Here is a 19,895-nt window from a genome sequence, read left to right as displayed (position 1 = left end):
TTAATTTTTCTCGGGGGAACCGGCGCATCCCTAGTCTGAGCAATAAATGTTTTCATTTTCAATAATTAAATTACTGGAACAACATGATCTGTCAATCAAGGGCGCCCATATGCAAAATTTTTATGGGGGGGGGGGGGGGTCGGATATTTTCCCTGAAGAAACCGATTTTAGTAAAGATTAGAGTTATTAAAATTTGACATTTCTAATAACTTATTCATTAATTGCTGGAGAACTGTTTTTACATTTTTGCAAAGAAAAAAGCATTAAAAGCAAGGAAGTTCTAATTTCAAAGGCCCCCCACTTGCCTCACCCCCCCCCCTATTGGCACCCTTGCTGTCATCAATCAAAAATTCCAAGTAATATCAGAAATGTTTCACTGGTTTGCTTTATTTAAATCAAAGAAATTTTTTTTAAAAAATAATAAAAAACACAGAAGCGCAAGATGAACAAATTTTCTTGTGTCTTAAAGTTACATAGTGATACAAAAGTATATCGTCAAAAGGGCAATTTGTTTTACCTGACTTTATTTGTACTTTCATTTGCATTGGCATTTTCATACCTATTTATCCAAATAGTCTATATTTCATGAAAAGGAACATTAGTTACATACATTTAAAAAAAAATGCGCAAAATAATAAATATAATTCAAAATTGACTCTAAAACTGCTTCACAGAACAGGTTATGTCATTAAGAAAACTGTTCAAAAATTGTTATCAAGTATGTAAAGGAATAATCATCCCTCAGTGACTTGCATCTACAAATACTTTTAATAATTTATACAATGAAAAGGCACTGATCTGATATTTAACAAGTGATAAACATATGAATGTTAATGATATAATAGACCATTTTCTTTTCAGTATTACAATTCATTACACAAAAAGTGAAGAAAAAAATGCATTAACCTGCATGAAAGCAATGGAAGAAAATATTTCAGCTCATTTTTGAAAAAAGGTCAAACAATATGCAAATATATTTAACATATGAATACTTTATTTTAAACATGAGGTAATGAGAGAAGCAAAGGGATGCAAGTGGCAAAATTAAAAATTTGGAGGTAACCAGTACAAATGGTAAGTGAACCTCTCCTCTGTCTTGGGGCTAGAGATTGTACTAGTATCCCTGGTAGGTGCTGCTGTACAGCATGATTTAGAAAAAATTTTAATGAAAGCCTACCTAGGATCTGATCTTCAAACGCGTTTTACTCGAAAATTAAAATAGTCCTCTTGCATCCCTTTGCTTCTCACTGCCTCACATGTATATTATGTGCAACATTTTGAACAAAAGGAGAGAAAGTAGAGCAAGTTGCGTTTTTTTTTTTTTTTTTAAATTTATTTCTCAGTTTATCATAAAATATTAAGATAACATGAAGCATCTTACACACATGCTTAACGTAAAAGCTTCCAATATTTTGGCAAATAATTAATTCATTTGCAGGGTAACTCTAGTTTTTGATTCTATCAGGTAGACATAAACGCCTTATACTGTTTTCAAACGTACCAATCAACTTCATAAATTCTTTATTGGTATATGCCATAAAATAGACTCTAATTGCTTTGGTTGAAAACTCTGTTTGCATCAGCAAAAGATCAAAATCTTTCTATGCTTGTTAAAAATAAATAAAATAGATTTTTGCACTAAAAAATAAATGATTTAATAATTTTCACACACAGAACTTGTTTCTTTGTGCAGGTGAAACACCTAACTTGCACACGGCTCTCATTTAAGATGACATTTTCTCACAGAAATGAGCATTCACCAGAGTTTATCAGTTACCTTATACATATAAAGCAAATACTCACTGAAGAAAGAAAAAACGAAATCTTAATGAATAAAAAGCTTCCTGCGAAAAAGTGAAAGGAAACTTGCAAAAAAATGTCGTCCTGTTTCAGAGTTCCAAGGAATGATTTTTTTAATACAAAAAAATGTGAGCTTATGGCTGTCAAAACAAAAAGCTAATAACGAATGTTGCAACCTTCACTTGCTTTTTCTTTTTCTCATTTAAAAAAGGGTTCTTATTAACCTTGAAACATGTCTGTATTTTTTTTTTTTTGAACACTAGTTTTTTATTAATATGATCTAAAAATTATTTCACGCATCACAATGGCATTTTACGTTTCTCCATAACAAATATTTTATGTGTACAAATTTGTAAAAAAAAATTGAGAAAATTGCTGTATGTAATATCTAGATTATTATAACTCATGAAATTGAAATTTAAGTTTATTTCATTCAAAATTGAACAACTTTATCAAAAAATATTTACAACTGTTCTCCATCTTACTATGTATCATAAAAATACTACTCACAAGTTTTACAGCAATACTTGTCACTTCAATGACTTAGCAATTTTAATGGAAAGAATAATAAAAACCTTATCCAAAAAAATGTGCATGTATGTGAACACATTATCATCTACTTTAAAGTAGTTACTTTACACTTTTAATGCATAGATAGAAATTACTGAACAGTGAGGAAATGCCCTCTGATTTCCCTAATACTGAAGTCCAGCAATATTTTGCATAGTTCTTTCAGAAAATGAAAAGTTTCCACTTTCCACAGTTCTGACCCAGATTAAAAATTTGGGTGGTAGATAACATATTTCACAGCTGGGGCAAATTCTCAATTGACGTAAAAAATTTGAAGTCTTCGGGGAAAAGTTCTTGTGCCCTCGGATACATGAGTTTGTAAGACTGCCTTATGGTGACATCGGCTACTCCAGCAATATCTCCAATTTCTAAAATTGAAAATTGAATAACATCACAACCCGGAGCGACATTAAAAAAAAATTCCAGGAAAAGTCAAAAGGTATATATTCAATATAAATTAAAATACATAGAGTGAAATCCCGTTACAACGAACAAAATATTTGGTCCCATTTTAAAACCTTAAGATTAAAGTATAAAAATTCTTTATTTACTGAATTTCAAATATTTGTTACAACAAAATGTTTTTTAACGTCAGTTTGAACATCTTTTAGTTATTGTTCTTCTTGGACATTAAAAAAAGACTTTTACAAGTGGTAACGTGAAAAGTAAGATGAAGTGAGACACCAAAAGCCAGTGTCTAGCCAAGTGCAGTCTATTTTTACGTGCCAAAAGTAAGGTACCCAGCGAATTTGCAAGGGGTTCAGGAGGATTTCAGCTTTTCTCTTATGGTCAGTAAAGTGATTCATAAATTAGAATCTTTTATAATGTCCTATGGGAATAGATTTTTCGTAGAAAAGAAAATAACACTTTCTGAGAAGACAACCAATGAATAAAATGTCCGTGTTCAATACTTTCCTGTTTGTTTTTTAAGAAAAAACAATGTGTATAATTATATTTAAGATTGTGAGTAAAGGTAAATGTTGCATACTTAATTTGTAGATTTGAAAATCAACACTTTTGTAAAAATAAAGAAGGCTATTCCGTTACAACAAAAAAAATCATTGGTCCTTTGGAGTTCATTGTAACGGGATTTCACTGTACGTGTACATCCATAAAAAATTTCAAAGCCTAAAGCCTGTTTTGCTATGGGCAGGTAAACCAGTACCTGCAGAAATGAGTTTTTGAGATATTTGAAGAAATGTGTGTTGGATTCAATACTAACAATAGGGAAATGTTGGAATGAGTGAGATTTTTTTTGTGCCTTTTTTTCAGCTAAAAGCAAGCTTGTACAATAAAGTTAATGGATAATAGGTGACAAAAATGGGGGGGGGGGGAGGAAGAAAAATTTGCAGTTACTGCACTTTACCTGCACACGGCAATATTGCTCTTCCTTAAAATGGCAGGCCTGACAACAACAAAAATTAAGTCAAATTAATTTCGTGGAAAAGAGCAATACACAGCAGATAATTGTAATAAAATCATTACAAGTGCTTGGGGTACTATTTTTAGCTTCATTTTTATCTACAATACTTTATACTTCCGCAAAGAGTTTATTAAACATAAATCTGAAGAATGGCACCCACAAAAATGTAGCTATTTCACTAGCAAAGATACACCTGTTTAAAAATAAGTGTCCCAAATAGTTCATCTAAAAGAACAAAGAGAAAGTTATGTGTGGTATCAGTAACAGTAGTGAATCTATGGTACCGCCAATCCCTATTTATAATAGATTATATGTTATCTAATGTTGATGGTATGTAATCTTGATAATGGGTTATGCTCCTTTGTTACAAAATTAAAATATGCAAATTTTCAACTACTTCAGTCAAACATGAATTTCAACAAATATATTTTTAAACTAAAGCAAAAATTAATTTAATAGCATGAATGTTTAGAAAACTGTCTCAAAACATTCTGCATTTGTCAATACATAACAGAAGGTATGCTTACTATACTATATAACTTACCTCACTTTAGATGTCAAAAAAAAAAAAAAAAAAGCAATAATAAATAAAAATCACCTTTTTGAGACTTTTTCTCTTCTGATGCCTGTGAGGCCATATAAATAGCTGCAGCTGCCACGGATATCGGACTTCGTCTAGAAAAAAAATTGCACATTATTGAAAACTCATCACCCTGAATTTTATTTCAAGAAATTAGGAGTTCAGTATCTGATTGAGAGACAAAAACATAAAAAAGAAGTGATTCAAAGCAAAAAAAAAAAAAAAAAAAGGACCTTTAATAGAGCAACAGAGTAAAACTCACCCAGGAACAATATCCAGCTCGACAGCTTTGCGAGCAATATAAGTGGCTCCTTTCTGAACGCTGGTAGGCAAGCCCAGATTGGAGCAAAACCTTGACTAAAATATAAACACAGAGTAAGAAAAGAAGAAAAACAAAGTTTAGATTGTAAGATTAGACTTGTAAAACAATCCCAACATCTTTTTTTTTAAATCACATAAGTTCATACTGTTTATTTTAGTAGAATGACTTACTTTACCAGTTCAACCCAATTTGCAACTACTGGACGTGTTGGTGTAAAGGTCAACTTTATAGCTACTTAAAGTACAATAAAAATCAGAATCTCTGAAAGTTACTATTTTTCTTAAAACGCTCATATTTTATACAGTCAAAACTGCACACATTTAATTACAGATTGTGATAATCATACTTGTAATTTGAATCTTGAATTCTAAAAATTGCTTTGGGATTTAAAAAAAAAATTGTAATACAGTGACTCTTGGGCAGATTAATGTTTAAAATTATAGAATTAATTTAGCAACAAAAGTTGGAGTAAAAAGCATTTTCAAAATATAAGTAGGGATTTCAAAAATTGAGCCCAAAATGAGAAAATTCAGATTTTTACTTTTATTTTTTTGATGTTTAAAAAAAATAAAAAAAAGGTAAAAAATAAATAAAAAGTCTTAAAATAGGCATAAGTTTAACGGATAATAAACAATACTTACAACAGGTAAATATATGTTTAGAAAAGTTGAAATTAAGAGAAAAATCTAGACCATTTTACCGCAATTTTTGGGAAATAAAAGTGCTAAAAAGAAAAAAATTAAATAAATAAACATGTTTCAAAAGACATATATAATTTTCAATGTCGTGTATGAAAAGCTTTTTTTTTTTCTGACAGTCAGTTTCAGTGTGTAGATATTCCCCCGCCCCCTCCCGAAATTCTATTAACTAAAAATACTATTTTTGGGGAATTTGGTTGTTTAAACGAAAACTCGGGAGATATTTACTTAACTAAGGAATTGGGGAGATGACAGAAAAATTTGGAAGTCTATTGAATGAACATGGAGAGCTGGCAGTTTAATGTCATTGAAGGGTTCAGAATTTTTATGATGTTAAGTCAAGTGACATAAACAAACATCATTACTGTTTATGATCATCCGAAGAGGGGACCGATTTTTAATTATTCACTTATATTTGTTATTTTATGAAGGAAAAATAATTTTACTTTTTTCAAGATTCTTCACTTTTGTTTTACATAAATAAATGATTGAATTATACACACATTAGTACTTTTTTTAAAAATTATAATTACAGTTTTAAGCAGAAAATATAAGATTTTGATTGGCAAAGATATGTGCAGAACCTATCTTCATAATAAAAGTAATCAATACCAAAAACAAATGAAAATTAAGGATTTATTAGAGGAACAGATTGCATACATTTTTTTGAAAACAAAAAGGTCTAAATATAATTACAAAAAGTTATTTTGCAACGAATTCTCTCAAAATAACTGTCTGAAGTCTGCAACTGTCTAAAATCTGTACGAGATTTGAATAGTAAACAATGAAATTTACAGACAAAAGATATAAATTTACAATGGAAATAACATTGTAAATTTTAAATGTTAAAAGAAGAGATCAATTTATTTTGCTTTTTTTAAAGTTCAAGTTTGCATCAACATAATTTGAATTACAACTTTATCATCAGGTATATTCAGTAAGTTACCGACCTTTAGCCAGCTCTAAGGCAGAAATACATGAAATACACCGCCAGCACAGTCAATTCCAGCCAAGGACTGCAGTTTCGTGCTAATTAGCACTCATCAGCTCGGCATAGGAGCGACTGAGCTCGAGGTGGAAAACCTCTTAAAGGAAGCCTAGAGTGCCAAACAAACTGGTAGCTAATACAGAATTTGCACTGACCAGACGAGTGACTGAAACAATCGTTCGGTTCAACTCGAATATTGAAGGCAAGGCAGGTATATTCAGTAAGTTACCAACCTATAGTCAGGGCTAAGGCAGAAATACATGAAATACACCGCCAGCAGTCAATTCCAGCCAAGGACTGCAGTTTCGTGCTAATTAGCACTCATCAGCCTGGCATAGGAGTGACTGAGCTGGAGGTGGAAAACCTCTTAAGGGAGCTGGAGGTGTATTTCATGTCTATCATCACGGTTCATACACTTGTGGTGAATAAAAATTCCCCTACATTTCGAAGATTTCCAGGTCGTTTTTTTAAGAAAATTCCAGGTTACTACCTTCATTTAAAATTAAGTTTAAGTTTTGCAGGGTGTTAAGTTTTTCTGCAAACTTTGGCTAAAGATTGCAATTTGTCACAAAAAGTTCATCCACCATTTTGGGTCATTTTTTTGGGGAGATTCTAGATCCTCAGGATTTAGGTCTCGGAAACTGAAAATTGGCATAGGCTAATTTCAAAGGCATCTCCAAACCTCTATAAAATTTCATCCAATTTGGAGATGGTCGAGTGGGGACGATTTGAAAATTTAAGCCAGTTGATGTGGAATGACTCATATATATATATATATTTTTCAACGGTTTAAATAATATTATTTTTAAACTAATGAGATATGTTTCCTTTACTTTGGAACCATAGTGCTCAAAATCTATTATTTGTTTCGCCATTGCTGTATTAATACAGAAAAAATATTAGCTTATTCAGAAGCAAGTTACCAGAGGTTGACTTTGGATGTCCCGCATGTGACGCATGTAAATAAATTTTATTTTAAATAACAAAATTATTTAATAAAAATATAATTGTGTCAGGAGTATTTTTGTATTAAATGTAAAGATCAAAAAATTGCTTGCCCCTATTTTGTTAAAATACTGAGATATGACGAAACGTTAATGAAATTTCAGCGTAGTTTTGTCCCGCACGTGATGGTGGAATGACTCTAAACAGCTCTATGCTGAGTAAAAATGGATTTAACACCTTTTAAAACATGCAAATATATTAACATTTGCAAAGTTCACAGTAAAAATATTGTTTTCTTATATGCATATAGGATATGGAAAAAAGTATGACTGCTTCAGAATACTAAAACAAAAATTTAAAAAGCAGAGTTAAGTTTATTCATACCAGGACTCTGACACAGAGGAACTTGGTCATACACCTTTGTGAACATACACCCTTAATTGAAACAAACTCGAAAAATTGAGAAAACTGAGAACAAATGGTACAGTCAACCCTCGTTTATCGCGGTTAATTCGTTCCAGACTTTACTGCAATAACTGAATTTCCGCGAAGTAGGATTCTGTATATATTTTCCTATTTAGAGTGCATAAAATTTGCTTATGGCAATTTAAATAAGTTTTTATCGTAGTTAGAGCCCCTAGACATAAAACAGCATCCTTAGCCACCATTGCATTTGTATTACTTAATATATTGCACAAAATATGAGAAAATTAGATATGTTAAACGAAATAGATATCACATTGTTCATTATTGGGAAATAAACTACACACACACAGTTCTTGCACACTACTACTAGTCTATGAAAACACCTTAGCTTGTTCGATGATGAATCAATTGCCTGTTAGTGACCGTAGGAGCCCCCGTTCTTCCTCTGCATTTACGTATCAAACTAAAAAAGCTAGTACATTGTTGAACACCATTTACAGATGTATTTATCCCCTTGTAATAATACAGTGATTTATTCTTTACAGTAAGTGCTAAACGGTTAAAATGAGATAGTGATTCCCAACACTTTCTTCGGCGATTTTATACCTCCACGTACTAAACCTTACTTAAAAGCTTACCTTATTTAAAAGACATATACTTTGTTATTCTTTTGTAGAAAAACGTTTACACGAGCGCATAAAAAAGGCTAATTACTATATTTGAAAAACAAAAACTAGAAAAACCGTGATGTAGTGAAGCCGCAAAAGTCCAAGCGCGAAGTAGCGAGGGATGACTGTATTTTATTTAAGTTTATACAAAATCAAAAGTTTTTCGTGCATAATATGATGTCCAGGACTTTGTACTAACATTTGGACACAATTTGGCATATAATCTACTTTTTTTTACAATCATTTATAATATTTGAGTCTTTGTCCCAAACATGAATTAGAGCAGTTATTGGCCTCTCCATAGTTGAACAGTCTATATGCAATAGATTATTCTTGCATATATCCCAAAGATTTTCAATTGGCTTGATATCAGGAAAGTTCTCGGCCATTCCATTGTCTTAATTTGGTTCTTAGACATGAATTTGCTCACCATTTTGGAAGAATGAAAATGGTCTAAATCCTGCTGGAAATTCCCATTCCATCTGGGTATCATTTTTCTACTCTGGTAAAACCCTTTTTCCGATAATGGTAATATATTGCTTAGAATGCATCATACCCTAAACAGGCTGAAAAGAACGAACTCCATTGTAACCGAAACAACCCTAAAACATATTCTTTTGAGGATGTTTTACAAATTGGTTCATGTCCTGGAGATCTCTGCAAGTGTTAAATTCTTTGGCCTAGTACAGTGAAATAACTTCCGTCGCTAAATAGTACTTTCCTCCAATACTCAGCAGTCCATTTTTTTTAACGCTCAAAAGTAGAGCTTTTTCTTCATTCATTGGGTTAGAAGCAGTTTCTTCATAGGCCAAATAAGGTGCCTCCAAGCAGTAGATGAGCTAATATTTATTCCATTCTCTTTTAAATCTCTATTAAATGCTGCACACAGGGCCGGATTTAGGGGAGGGTAGGCCCCACAGTAAAATGTTTACAAAATATCCCAACTTTTACGGGTCAGCAAATTTTACGTTTTTTCTCCCAATCCATATATATCAAAATATTCAGATATATATCAAAGTATCGGATATTTTCGAAAATATGATGATCATTTAGAACCCTGATTATAGGTCTCCACTCCTTCGTTGCCCTGAGGCCTCCACACTTCCAAATCCGGCCCTGGCTGCACAAGCCTTTCAATGGTCTTTTTTACTTTGTATAAGTAGAAAAGAGTAGACTCTTGGTATTGTTTCCAATTTTGAGCAACATTTCCACAAGTAGTGCTTTTTCTTCCTTCGTTGCGTCAGAAGCTGTTTCTTCATCGGCGGATTGGCTGATCGACAGGCTGCAAAAATGCGCCTCTGAACAGTAGATGAGCTAATATTTATTCCAATCTCTTTTGAATATCTCTTCAATGCTGTGCTATTCTTTCCAGGGTCATTTTTACTTTGCATAAACAGAAGAGTCGTCTCTTGGTGTTAATTCGGATTTTCGGCCCCATTTCCCTCTCTGCTAAGGAAATATGGATCCTGTTTCTCTATTTTGTTTTATAATACGGCTCACAGTTGCAATACTACCCCCAAACACCTTTAAAATCTCTCTGTAGGGGTTTTGAAAAAGAAAACCTTTGTACGCTTTCGCGGTGTCACATCCCTTGCTGACGACAGTGAAATCTCAACTGACGTGATAATAGCTGCATACATTCTATGTTTTCATGCATGGAAATTCCTGCATTTGCACTCTCAGAACCCCTCTGATTGGTATAAATTGAGGTCAGGAAAAGGATTTATTCATCCTGTTAATATTTCTACAAAATTTAGTTTGATTGACAAAGAACACTTGGAATGATTTGAAAATTAATAGAAAAAATATTTTGTTTCAATTAATTTGCACAAGAAAGAAAAGAGAAAACAGTTATGCTCCCTCAAATGAAACATTTAAAAGAGCTTAAGGAAAGGCCATTTAAACTCACCATGAAATCCCCAGTGGTAATAAGATCTACACTTGTCTCTAAGGCTTTCAAAATGAGCTTAAAACAGCGCCCAATTTCTTTTTTAGACACTTTGGATACAGCACATATTTCTAAAATTGTAATATAATGTTAGAGACACAAAAATTTTGCATAAATAAAAGAATAAAACATATTTCTACAATATTTTATTAGTAGGGGAAAAATAAGTACACAATAACATATGTACCCCACATCTGGAGGCATTCCTCAAAATTCGGGGTTCACCAGGTTTTTACTTTTGTCTGGCCATTTTTGGCATGCCAGGAAAAATAGAGGTTAATTTAATATGAGGCAGTGAGAAGCAAAGGGATGTAAGTGGCAAAATTAAAAATCTGGAGATAACCAGTACAAATGGTAGGTGAACCTTGCCTCTGTCTTGGGGCAGGAGATGGTACTCATAGCCCTGGTAGTTGCTGCTATACAGCACGATTTAGAAAAAAAATTCAATGAAAGCCTACCTAGGACGTGATCTTTAAACGCGTTTTACTCAAAACTTGTGAATGTCTACTTACATCCCTTTGCTTCTCACTGCCTCATATAATTAATATAGGTTTCACTGAAAAAAAATTTCAAAAATATTTTGCAATACATAATTTATTAATATTTATAAATGATATAATTTGTTAAAATATTAATTAACAATACTGTTTTTATTATAGATAAGAAAAATCTATTTAATAATGAATAATTTTAGAAAAAAATTTAAGCAATCACATTTTTCAATTAAAAAAATTATTCATCACATTCACTTTCTATATCAGTCAAACCTGACTCATTTTCATTGCCATAATTAGCAGCCATAGTGTTATTCATCGTAGGTTCTTTTAATCAACAATGTTAACTGCCCCTATAGCACTGCAGCAAATAAGTCACAGTTAAATCATTCGTTACTTTTTTCCGAGGCAAGTTGTATTCGAAGTTTGTAGAATATGATGCAGAATTACAGCTCTACTAATCCTGGACTTAGTAAACTCAATTTCTTCATTTACTATTCAATTTGAATTCCCATATCTATTTTTTTTTCTTATTGTGGTATTCTTTTTGATTGAAACTGAACAAGGAAATATTTACTAGCCGCCTGCGGCGACAAGCTGGTCCGCCTTTTTACGCCATTCGCCTTTTTACGCCAGGGTTGCCGCCTTTGGCGTCTGCTTAGACAATTTAGCGACGGTATTAATCAATGTTTTTCTCTTTTTTCTCAATATTATCATTCGTCTTTTTACGCCAATGTTGCCGCTTTTGGCGGCTGCTTAAACAAATTTCGTGGCGGTATCAATCAATCTAAATCTATCTATATCATTAGTAGTTTGAATAAAATATTTTCTAGATCTATCTCCAGTTCCGTCCTTTGGAATATTTTTAAAGGAGGGGGAGGGGAGACACAAACGACGTACTCTTCATGCAAATTTCGTCGAAAAATAACAAAAAGCACTTCCACTTTTTTTATGTGATAGCATTGTTTTTTCAAAGTCATGGTGTGTGTATGTGGGGGGGGGGGGGGCACAGACACCTGTTGAAATTCCTTAAATGACGGGCATGCCTCTTTCTTGCTGTCCATCTACTATATCGACCTCTATATTTGTCTATCTATCAATCTATACGATCTGTTCATATCTCTCTCCTGACAGCACAATCTTTTTTTTATTTACATAAGTATTAATTTGAAAACAAAAACATTTTTTGTCCACTCAACCTCTATCCATCTCTGTATCTACCTAACCTAACCGCCAATCCGTAACAAAAAAAGATCATGCAAAAAATCGCGGGCTTTATTTATTTAATCAAAATAGCCGGCAAAAAAAAAAAAAAAAGACTATGTTCCCTGTAAAAAAAAAAAAAAAAAAAAAAAAAAAAAAAAAAGGTGAAGAGAAGGCAAACGATTTCAGTTGGATCACGTGATGAGGTAAGCTCGGAACTCAGCCGGCGAGCGAACAGCTCGCGTTGTGTTCTGCCATTAAAAAAATTGTAAAAAAAAACTATTGCGTATTTTTAAAAACTTTTTTCTTCTGAAGGGGGCAGAATGTTTTTACTATTACCAACTAAAATTTCAGAATTGGGGGTTCAATAGTTTTTGCAGGATGGGTTTCAAAAAAAATTAAACCCAGAAAAAAATGCAAAATAAAGGTTTTTTCAAAAATTTATAAAAAATACATAAATTGCTCTATCTTCAAAATTTTTTCATTCATCATATTTAAAATTAAATTTTCTACACTATAGTAAAAAAAATATTTGTGTGATACGATTGGTTCGGGGTCTGTGAGGTAAAAAGTACTAAAAAGTGCAAAAAAACACATAAAACATTAAATAACTTTTTTTCTAATTAAAATATCAAAAATCGAAGCCCGAGGTGCACATTTTTGGCAAAAACTGCACCTGTGTACTAAACTTCATCTTTCTAGGCCTTACCGTTTTCCCAGGATGTGCGCCACAAACACACACACACCTTTTTTTATTATATGTATAGATTCCTTTTTTTTTGCAAAATGAACCCATAAAGTAACCAGTATCCCGCCTGATGCGGGGAAATACAGTACTATCTTGAGAATTAATAAATAGTTTGTCATTTAACAATAAGATTAATTATTAAGCATTCAAACAAAGGAAAACTTTTAAAGCTACATTTAAATGATAACATAATAAATTACACAATCTTACTGACACATTATACTTGTATCAATAAGCATTATTTATTTTTTACACACTAGAAAAGTTCACAAAAATTAAAAGTTATTTCATAAGAACACAAGTTTAAAATTTTAAAGCAATACAACAAATAAATGAATGACAAGGACTAATATATTATTTTATAAGAAGAAACCTTGAGCTGCTTGAAAAAAAAAGTAGAAATGACAATGACAGATTTAGAGGAAATATTTTTCACATAAGTCTAAAAATGAAATCCAAAAGACACATTGGCTATGGAACTCAAAACAAATGGCTGAATTTTTAGAAGAGGGACCACTGCTTTTCCGAATTATTTCTAAAAATAAATAAAACTAGTCAAAATTACTAAATGACTATTCCGCAAAATCAGATTCTGGAAAAAATCTAGAAAGAGAAATAAATTCTTAAACCAGTGCTTATCAGTCCACTCAGTTTCAAATTTAATATTAAAAAGAATTTTTGAAATAAAAACTTAAACACAAAAAACCTATTTTTTTTTCTTCATCCAAGTTTAAAGTACTATCTCAGTGTACCAGATGTTCTCAACCTTTTCACTACTGAGGACCACTTAGCACCCTTCTGAATTCTAAACTGACCACAAATGATAGAAATAATATTTTCACAACAATAATATTAGGCGAAAGGAGATGAATTCTAAAGTTTTCTTTAATAAATGTAGTTTCAACTATAAAAAAGATTTATTTTCACTAGCTTTTTGCAGGCCACAAGAAAATTGCTCCCAGGCCATAGGTTGAGAATCACTGTCCTAAACAAAGCTCTATACGTGAGTTTTTTGGTTAACTTTTGTAATTTTTTATGATTTTGCACATGTTTATTTACTTATGTATAACAATTAAAATAATAACTTTTGGTGACATTTATATTTTTTTTGTGACTTCTTTCATACCAAGTAAAGTTGCAAAAAATAATTTTTTCTTATTACTTCAGAAGAAAAAAGCTTCAGTGGTCCACAAATGCTCTTCACAAATTTTAAAAGTGAGCCCACTAGTTAAAATGTTTTTTCTTCTTTATTTTTTTCTTGTAAAAAAAAGGAAAAAAAAAAAAACAAAAGAAAAACCTCCGTAATTTGCAATTTTTTTTCAAAACATATTTGTTTTGCTAAATATCCATATCAGCCAGATTATCTGCATAGAGCTTTGTTTAGGTCCATTAGGTCTATGACTTTTTTTAAACTTAAAATATTGGAAATAAATTACATTTAAAACAACTAGGGTTCATTAAAATAGCTAAACTAACATTGTTAATCTTTTTTATTAGAACTCCTCCGTCAGGAATAGTGAATAACTGAACTAGAGGCAAATGTCATCTCCTGAAACTAGGAGTGCCAAAAAACTGCTGGATAAAGTGAATTTATCTTACCATCGAGTGTCCGCAGTTAATACAAAAAATAACCAAAGAAAAAAATAGGGGTAAAGTGAACTAAGAGAAAAGCAGAATTGATGACATTCAAAAAGGCATTTTAACTTCACTGAATATCCTAGTTAGAGCTATCCCTATTCCTAGTTAGAGCTCCATTTGCAGGAGCTGAAACCTTAATAAATTTAACTAAAATACTGATAAAATAATATTACAAGACATTAGTTGAAAGGAGCCAAATAACTTGGCTAACACTGTATACCAAACAAACAAAAAATCACCTTTAAAAGTCCTTGGGACACCTTCCTGCCTACAGGCAATGTAAACACATGATGACGCAATCGCATCATTACTGCGGCCTTTGAGAGTCTTCCCATCATGAACTTGTTTGAATAAACTATTTGCTCGATCCTGAATTACAAAAAAATACTCAATAAACACATATATCTAAGACTTCACATATTATGGATTTTACAGCAAGCAGAATGAAACAAAACATTTTATACTACATTATAGACATAAAAATGTTTAGGTAATTGGACTTCATATTTCTCACTACTTCATATTTATGAAAACTAAATGGTCTGAAAAAGATCAATTCTTAATGAATATAATTTTACACAGTAGAAGGAATCTACTACAGCATTGAGCTTATTTTTTCTTTTTTTGGCAATTCGTGTTTAACTTAGATCAAACCACTCATTTGTTTTACCACAAATAATTTTAAACTATTTTTCATCTAACACTTCTAATGGTTTGCATGTTTTCAACTGTTTAAGCTTCAAGTTCAGCTGTCTTATATATATATATATATATATTTTTTTTCTTTTTTAAATTAAATTTTAACACACACAGGTTTGGACAAGCGCTAATCAGGTTCATTGCAAACTTGACAGTTAAGAAAAACAGAAAAACTGAATGTAAAAAGGGCAAATTCCTGTCAAGCCAACTCCTGTACTAGTTAGAGGTTGGATCGAGAGGAATTTAGCACTTAGGTAAGGAAGATACAGGTCATTTAGTTCAGTAAATTCAGGGGTGCCCCCCTCAAATACTATGAAGCTCCCCCTAAAAAAAAAAAAACGAATTTACCCTTCAAAACACCCCCTTAGAAACTTCTGTGGTACAGTGCCCCATGACTCTTCCTTTAGGTGGGCACCCTGGTTAATTACTACCCAACTTAATAAGCAATAAATACTGAGAGGGCCACACAGGGACACAACCTACAAAACATTTTCTTTCACATGAACCCAAATGTAAAAAAGTAATGAAAATCAATGGGCATATGTTTGATAATGATATCAAAGAAATGCATGTATAAATTTGATTCATCTAACAAATAGATCTTTTCAGCATCAAAACAAAATGCGACTGCTTGCAAAAGAGAAGAAAGGCCTGTCGATTAAATGATGTCATTTTTTTTCCCTTTCCAACATTTTTGAATCTATTCCCCCGGGTCATGAAGTGACATTACTTTAACCCCTCCTCTCTTCTTTTCACTTGACACATTGTTTCTTACAGACATATCATCACGTTTCTTGTTACCTCTCTTCCCCCGTGACACGAATCTCCTCCCTCTGAAAGTATGTCATCATTTGCGGAAAACCCCAAAGTGTTATTGTTTACAACTAGGAAAAGAAATCTCTTTTTTGAGGATGTACCTGCAAAGAAAAATTACATTGTGACATGTCAAGATTTTTGGCTGCTTTCACTCAGCAGGTTCCATGTAGCCAGTGTCAGCCAAAGGTTGAATATTCCTCTGCCCTAGGAAAGTAAATGGCACTATTTGCAGAAATGTGTTTCTGAGATACTGGAAATCCTGTTACAATGAATACTGATACAATGAACTATCCGTTTCAACGAAATGAATGTGCGGTCCCAATAACTGAAATACAATGGACAAAATTTGCGGTTCTTTGAAGTCCGTTGTAACAGGATTTCACTGTATTTGAAGGAATGTTTTGGATTCCACACTAACAATAGAGAAATGTTGGAATTTGAACTTTTTTTTTGTGCTTTACTTTTAGCAGAAACCAAATAAGCAAGTTTGTTCAATAAAAGCTAAAGTACAATAGATGACAAAAATAAAAATTTTGCAGATACAAAAAAAAAAAAAAAAACCTTGCAAAAGTTTATTATTATAAAGATTAAAAATGCACCAATTTTAAAGGAGAAAAAAACCAAATTAAATCTCATCAATACATACCACAATTGTCTTAGGCAAATTAATTCTGTCTGCCATATTGCTTATCTCCCTGAATGCATTGATCAATGCACGATCAGAACTGCTCATCTAAAAGGGGAATGCAAGTTTTCAATTTAAATCAAGTGAGCCTGCTTTGCTTGATGTTATGCAATAATAAAAATATTACAAATGATAGATTAAAATCTTACAGTTCTTCTGTTCTGATATTTAGCAATTCCTGATTCATCAAAACTTGCATCACCAGTTCCTCTTCCAATAACTGTAGATAGATCACTACCATTCAGTAAAGGATTCTGAAACATTGAAAAACAAAACATGTATGCCTTCACATTTTAAACTTAGTTGGAACATTAAAATTTGTGACAGTAAGTCAATTGATCATCTGATGAAATACAAACTGCTTTTGTCAAAACAAAAAACTATGCTAAATTCATTTTACGAAATGACTATCTTTCGATAATAAATTTCAAGGAACACCAAGTATCAAAGTACATTTTTTAAAGAATAGCATTTAAATAAGCATTTAAGTAATGTTGAAGTTAGAAAATAATGTTCTGTGCAAAACACAATGCCAAAAATGAAGGCTTAAGGCTAGGAGTGTACTGAGCCGAAAGGGTATTCTGGTACATTTTATATAAGGGGGAACAATGTTATTTCTATTTTATTTAATAGTTCCAAGTTTTATCCAAAGCAGACCAATTTGACTCTGTTAAAATACAGGTTGACCACATTGAGACAAACTCAAATTCCCTGAGATTTCCGGGCTTTCCAGAGTAAAATTTCTGAAATTCCGGACACCATGAAACATATTTCTGATATTTCAATTTGATTTTGAAACATAATTAAAGCACTATACTATACAAGACATCTATATATACGTATGTACACACAGTAGGGTGTCTCTTATTTTCGATGTATGAAAATATCATCCTCTCACCCCCAAGTTTGGTTCCTTTTTATGGAAAAAAAAAAATTAAATAAAAACAAAAAACCCCACTGCATAAAAACCAAAAAAACTAAAAAGAAAAATGTATAAGCCCAGTAGTTTAGAATGTCATAAAGTACTACTGAATAACTACACCATTGAAATAGTTTTATAACCGTACACAGATAAGACAAATCATAAATTCAAAAGCAGAATAGAAGGATCAACAGTCGAGGCCCATTCCTTTCTGATTCAAAGAAACCCGTAAAATTTGAATGGACCCCGACTGTTGATCCTTCTATTCTGCTTTTGAATTTATGATTTGTCTTATCTGTGTACGGTTATAAAACTATTTCAACGGTGTATGTTGTATTTTATGAATGTTTATTAAAAGCACAACATAAACAGTTACAAGCCTGAGTAAGAGTCTGCAGTTAAACCATAGGACCCCTATTACCCCTATTTATAGAGTACACACAAGCATCAAGTTGCAGTTAAACCTGATATGCAAATCACATAAAACACCTTCCTTTTTCAGAATTTAAACATTAAAATTATATACACAAACCAACTCAAGTATTTACAGTTCAAATTATTTTACCGGTGCAACATACCTATCTGGTGGGCTAACAGTTCTTCCATATCTTGTCACATAATATGTTGAGTTCATTCTAGAGCAATTGTTGTTTGAATTTTCAACATCCGAATCAATATTTGTTTCACTTGTTACATTTTCAGCATTTAAAGAACCATCCGTATCGCAATCAAATCTAAAACTGGGCTCATTAAGGGAAGATCTTAAATGACACCTATTTCGCCTTACTACACGATTATTTTCTTGTTTCACCCAGTAACTACGAGGCTCTTTATCTCTTCTAACTATTTTACCTCCTTCCCATTCATTACCATTACGAATTAACACGTTTTGACCCTTATGAAGATCCTCAAGTTTTTTAGAAGTTTTATCATAATATAACTTACTTATTTGTTGTTTATTAATAATTTTATCCCGAACGTTACATTGTAATTCAGGCTTTAACAACTCTCTACTTATTGGCAGTTTAGTACAATTTTTTACTCATTAGGGCTTGGGATGGGGAAAAATCTAAACCTTTAATAGATGTATTTCTGTATTCTATGTGCGCGATGTATATGTCCTGATTAGACTCGTAACATTTTTTAAGTATACTTTTAGCAATCTTAACTGCACTTTCCGCTTGGCCATTAGATTTAGGATACCTTGGACTGCTATTGATTATTTCAAAATCCCAATCTAATGCAAATTTTTTTAATTCCCTAGAATCAAAAGGCATATTATCTGCAACAATGAATCTAGGAATGCCATGAGTACTAAATATAACTTTCAAGCTATTAATTACTTCAGTTGCTTGTTTATTAGCAATTGGAACAATTTCTAACCATTTTGTTAGATAATCCATTAACACTAAGTAATTTTTTCTGCCAAATTCACAAAGGTCACACCCTACTTTTTTAAAAGGTAATGACAAAATCTCATGAGATATGAGTGGTTCTTTACAATTACTCGACCTTTGGCCAATAAAAAATTTGTCTTGTTCTGGACTTATCCATACCAAAATGTCCTTTGTGTATTTTCCCAAGCATTTCTTTTGGAAGCTCATTCGGAACAATAATTTTATTATTTAAAAACACTATCCCGTCCTCCTCAAAAAGATCTTACCTCAACTTGAAATAAAATCTAACATTTTCAGGAACATTATTTTTATTATGAGGCCAGCCATTTTTACACAAGGACACCAAATTACTTAATGTTGGATCCTTCAAAGTACATTCTTGAAATTCTTTTAGTCTTCTTTCACTAACCTGCAAATGTCGAGTAGCTTTAACACAATGTACTATCTCTTTTAGGAACTCATCTTTATCAATCTCATTAATATAGGATCTGAATAATAAATCGGCTGTGTATAGATTTTTGCCTGGTACATATTTTACATCAAGATTGTATCTAAGCAGTTTCAGTTTCATTTGTTGCAGTCTACATGATAATACATTAACAATATTTTTTATTATGAATTGATACAAGAGGTTTATGATCATTATGCACAATTATTTTCCTACCATATATAAAATTATTGAACTTTTTAGTCGCAAATACTATACTTAAGTACTCTTTTTCAATTTGAGCATAATTTTGTTCAGCTATAGACAAAGCCCTAGATGCAAAACTAACAAGTTGACCATTCTGCATTAAACAACACCCTAACCCATTTTTTGAACTGTCACACTGCAATACAATTGGTTTGGTAGAATCAAAGTTTGCCAAGACAGGTGCTTTGCTAACCTTATTTTTCAGCTCATTAAGAGCTCTAATGTGTATTG

General features: G+C 31.9%; 1 protein-coding gene across 1 annotated transcript in view; it reads right to left on the bottom strand.

The window, feature by feature from the left end:
* Window positions 1-385: 385 nt before the first annotated feature.
* Window positions 386-19,895, bottom strand: part of LOC129221622 (transcription initiation factor IIB-like) — a 38,713-nt gene continuing 19,203 nt past the window's right edge. The window contains exons 4-10 of the mRNA XM_054856146.1: window positions 16,801-16,905; window positions 16,613-16,699; window positions 14,691-14,820; window positions 10,330-10,439; window positions 4,636-4,730; window positions 4,392-4,468; window positions 386-2,738 (exon numbers count right to left, since the gene is read on the bottom strand). Coding sequence (XP_054712121.1) covers window positions 2,605-2,738; window positions 4,392-4,468; window positions 4,636-4,730; window positions 10,330-10,439; window positions 14,691-14,820; window positions 16,613-16,699; window positions 16,801-16,905 — 738 coding nt within the window. The 3' untranslated portion in view covers window positions 386-2,604. The remainder of the gene's footprint in view (window positions 2,739-4,391; window positions 4,469-4,635; window positions 4,731-10,329; window positions 10,440-14,690; window positions 14,821-16,612; window positions 16,700-16,800; window positions 16,906-19,895) is intronic.

The sequence above is a fragment of the Uloborus diversus genome, chromosome 4 (assembly GCF_026930045.1).
Source record: "Uloborus diversus isolate 005 chromosome 4, Udiv.v.3.1, whole genome shotgun sequence".
NCBI lineage: Eukaryota > Metazoa > Arthropoda > Arachnida > Araneae > Uloboridae > Uloborus > Uloborus diversus.
This window is presented reverse-complemented; position numbering and strand designations above follow the sequence as displayed.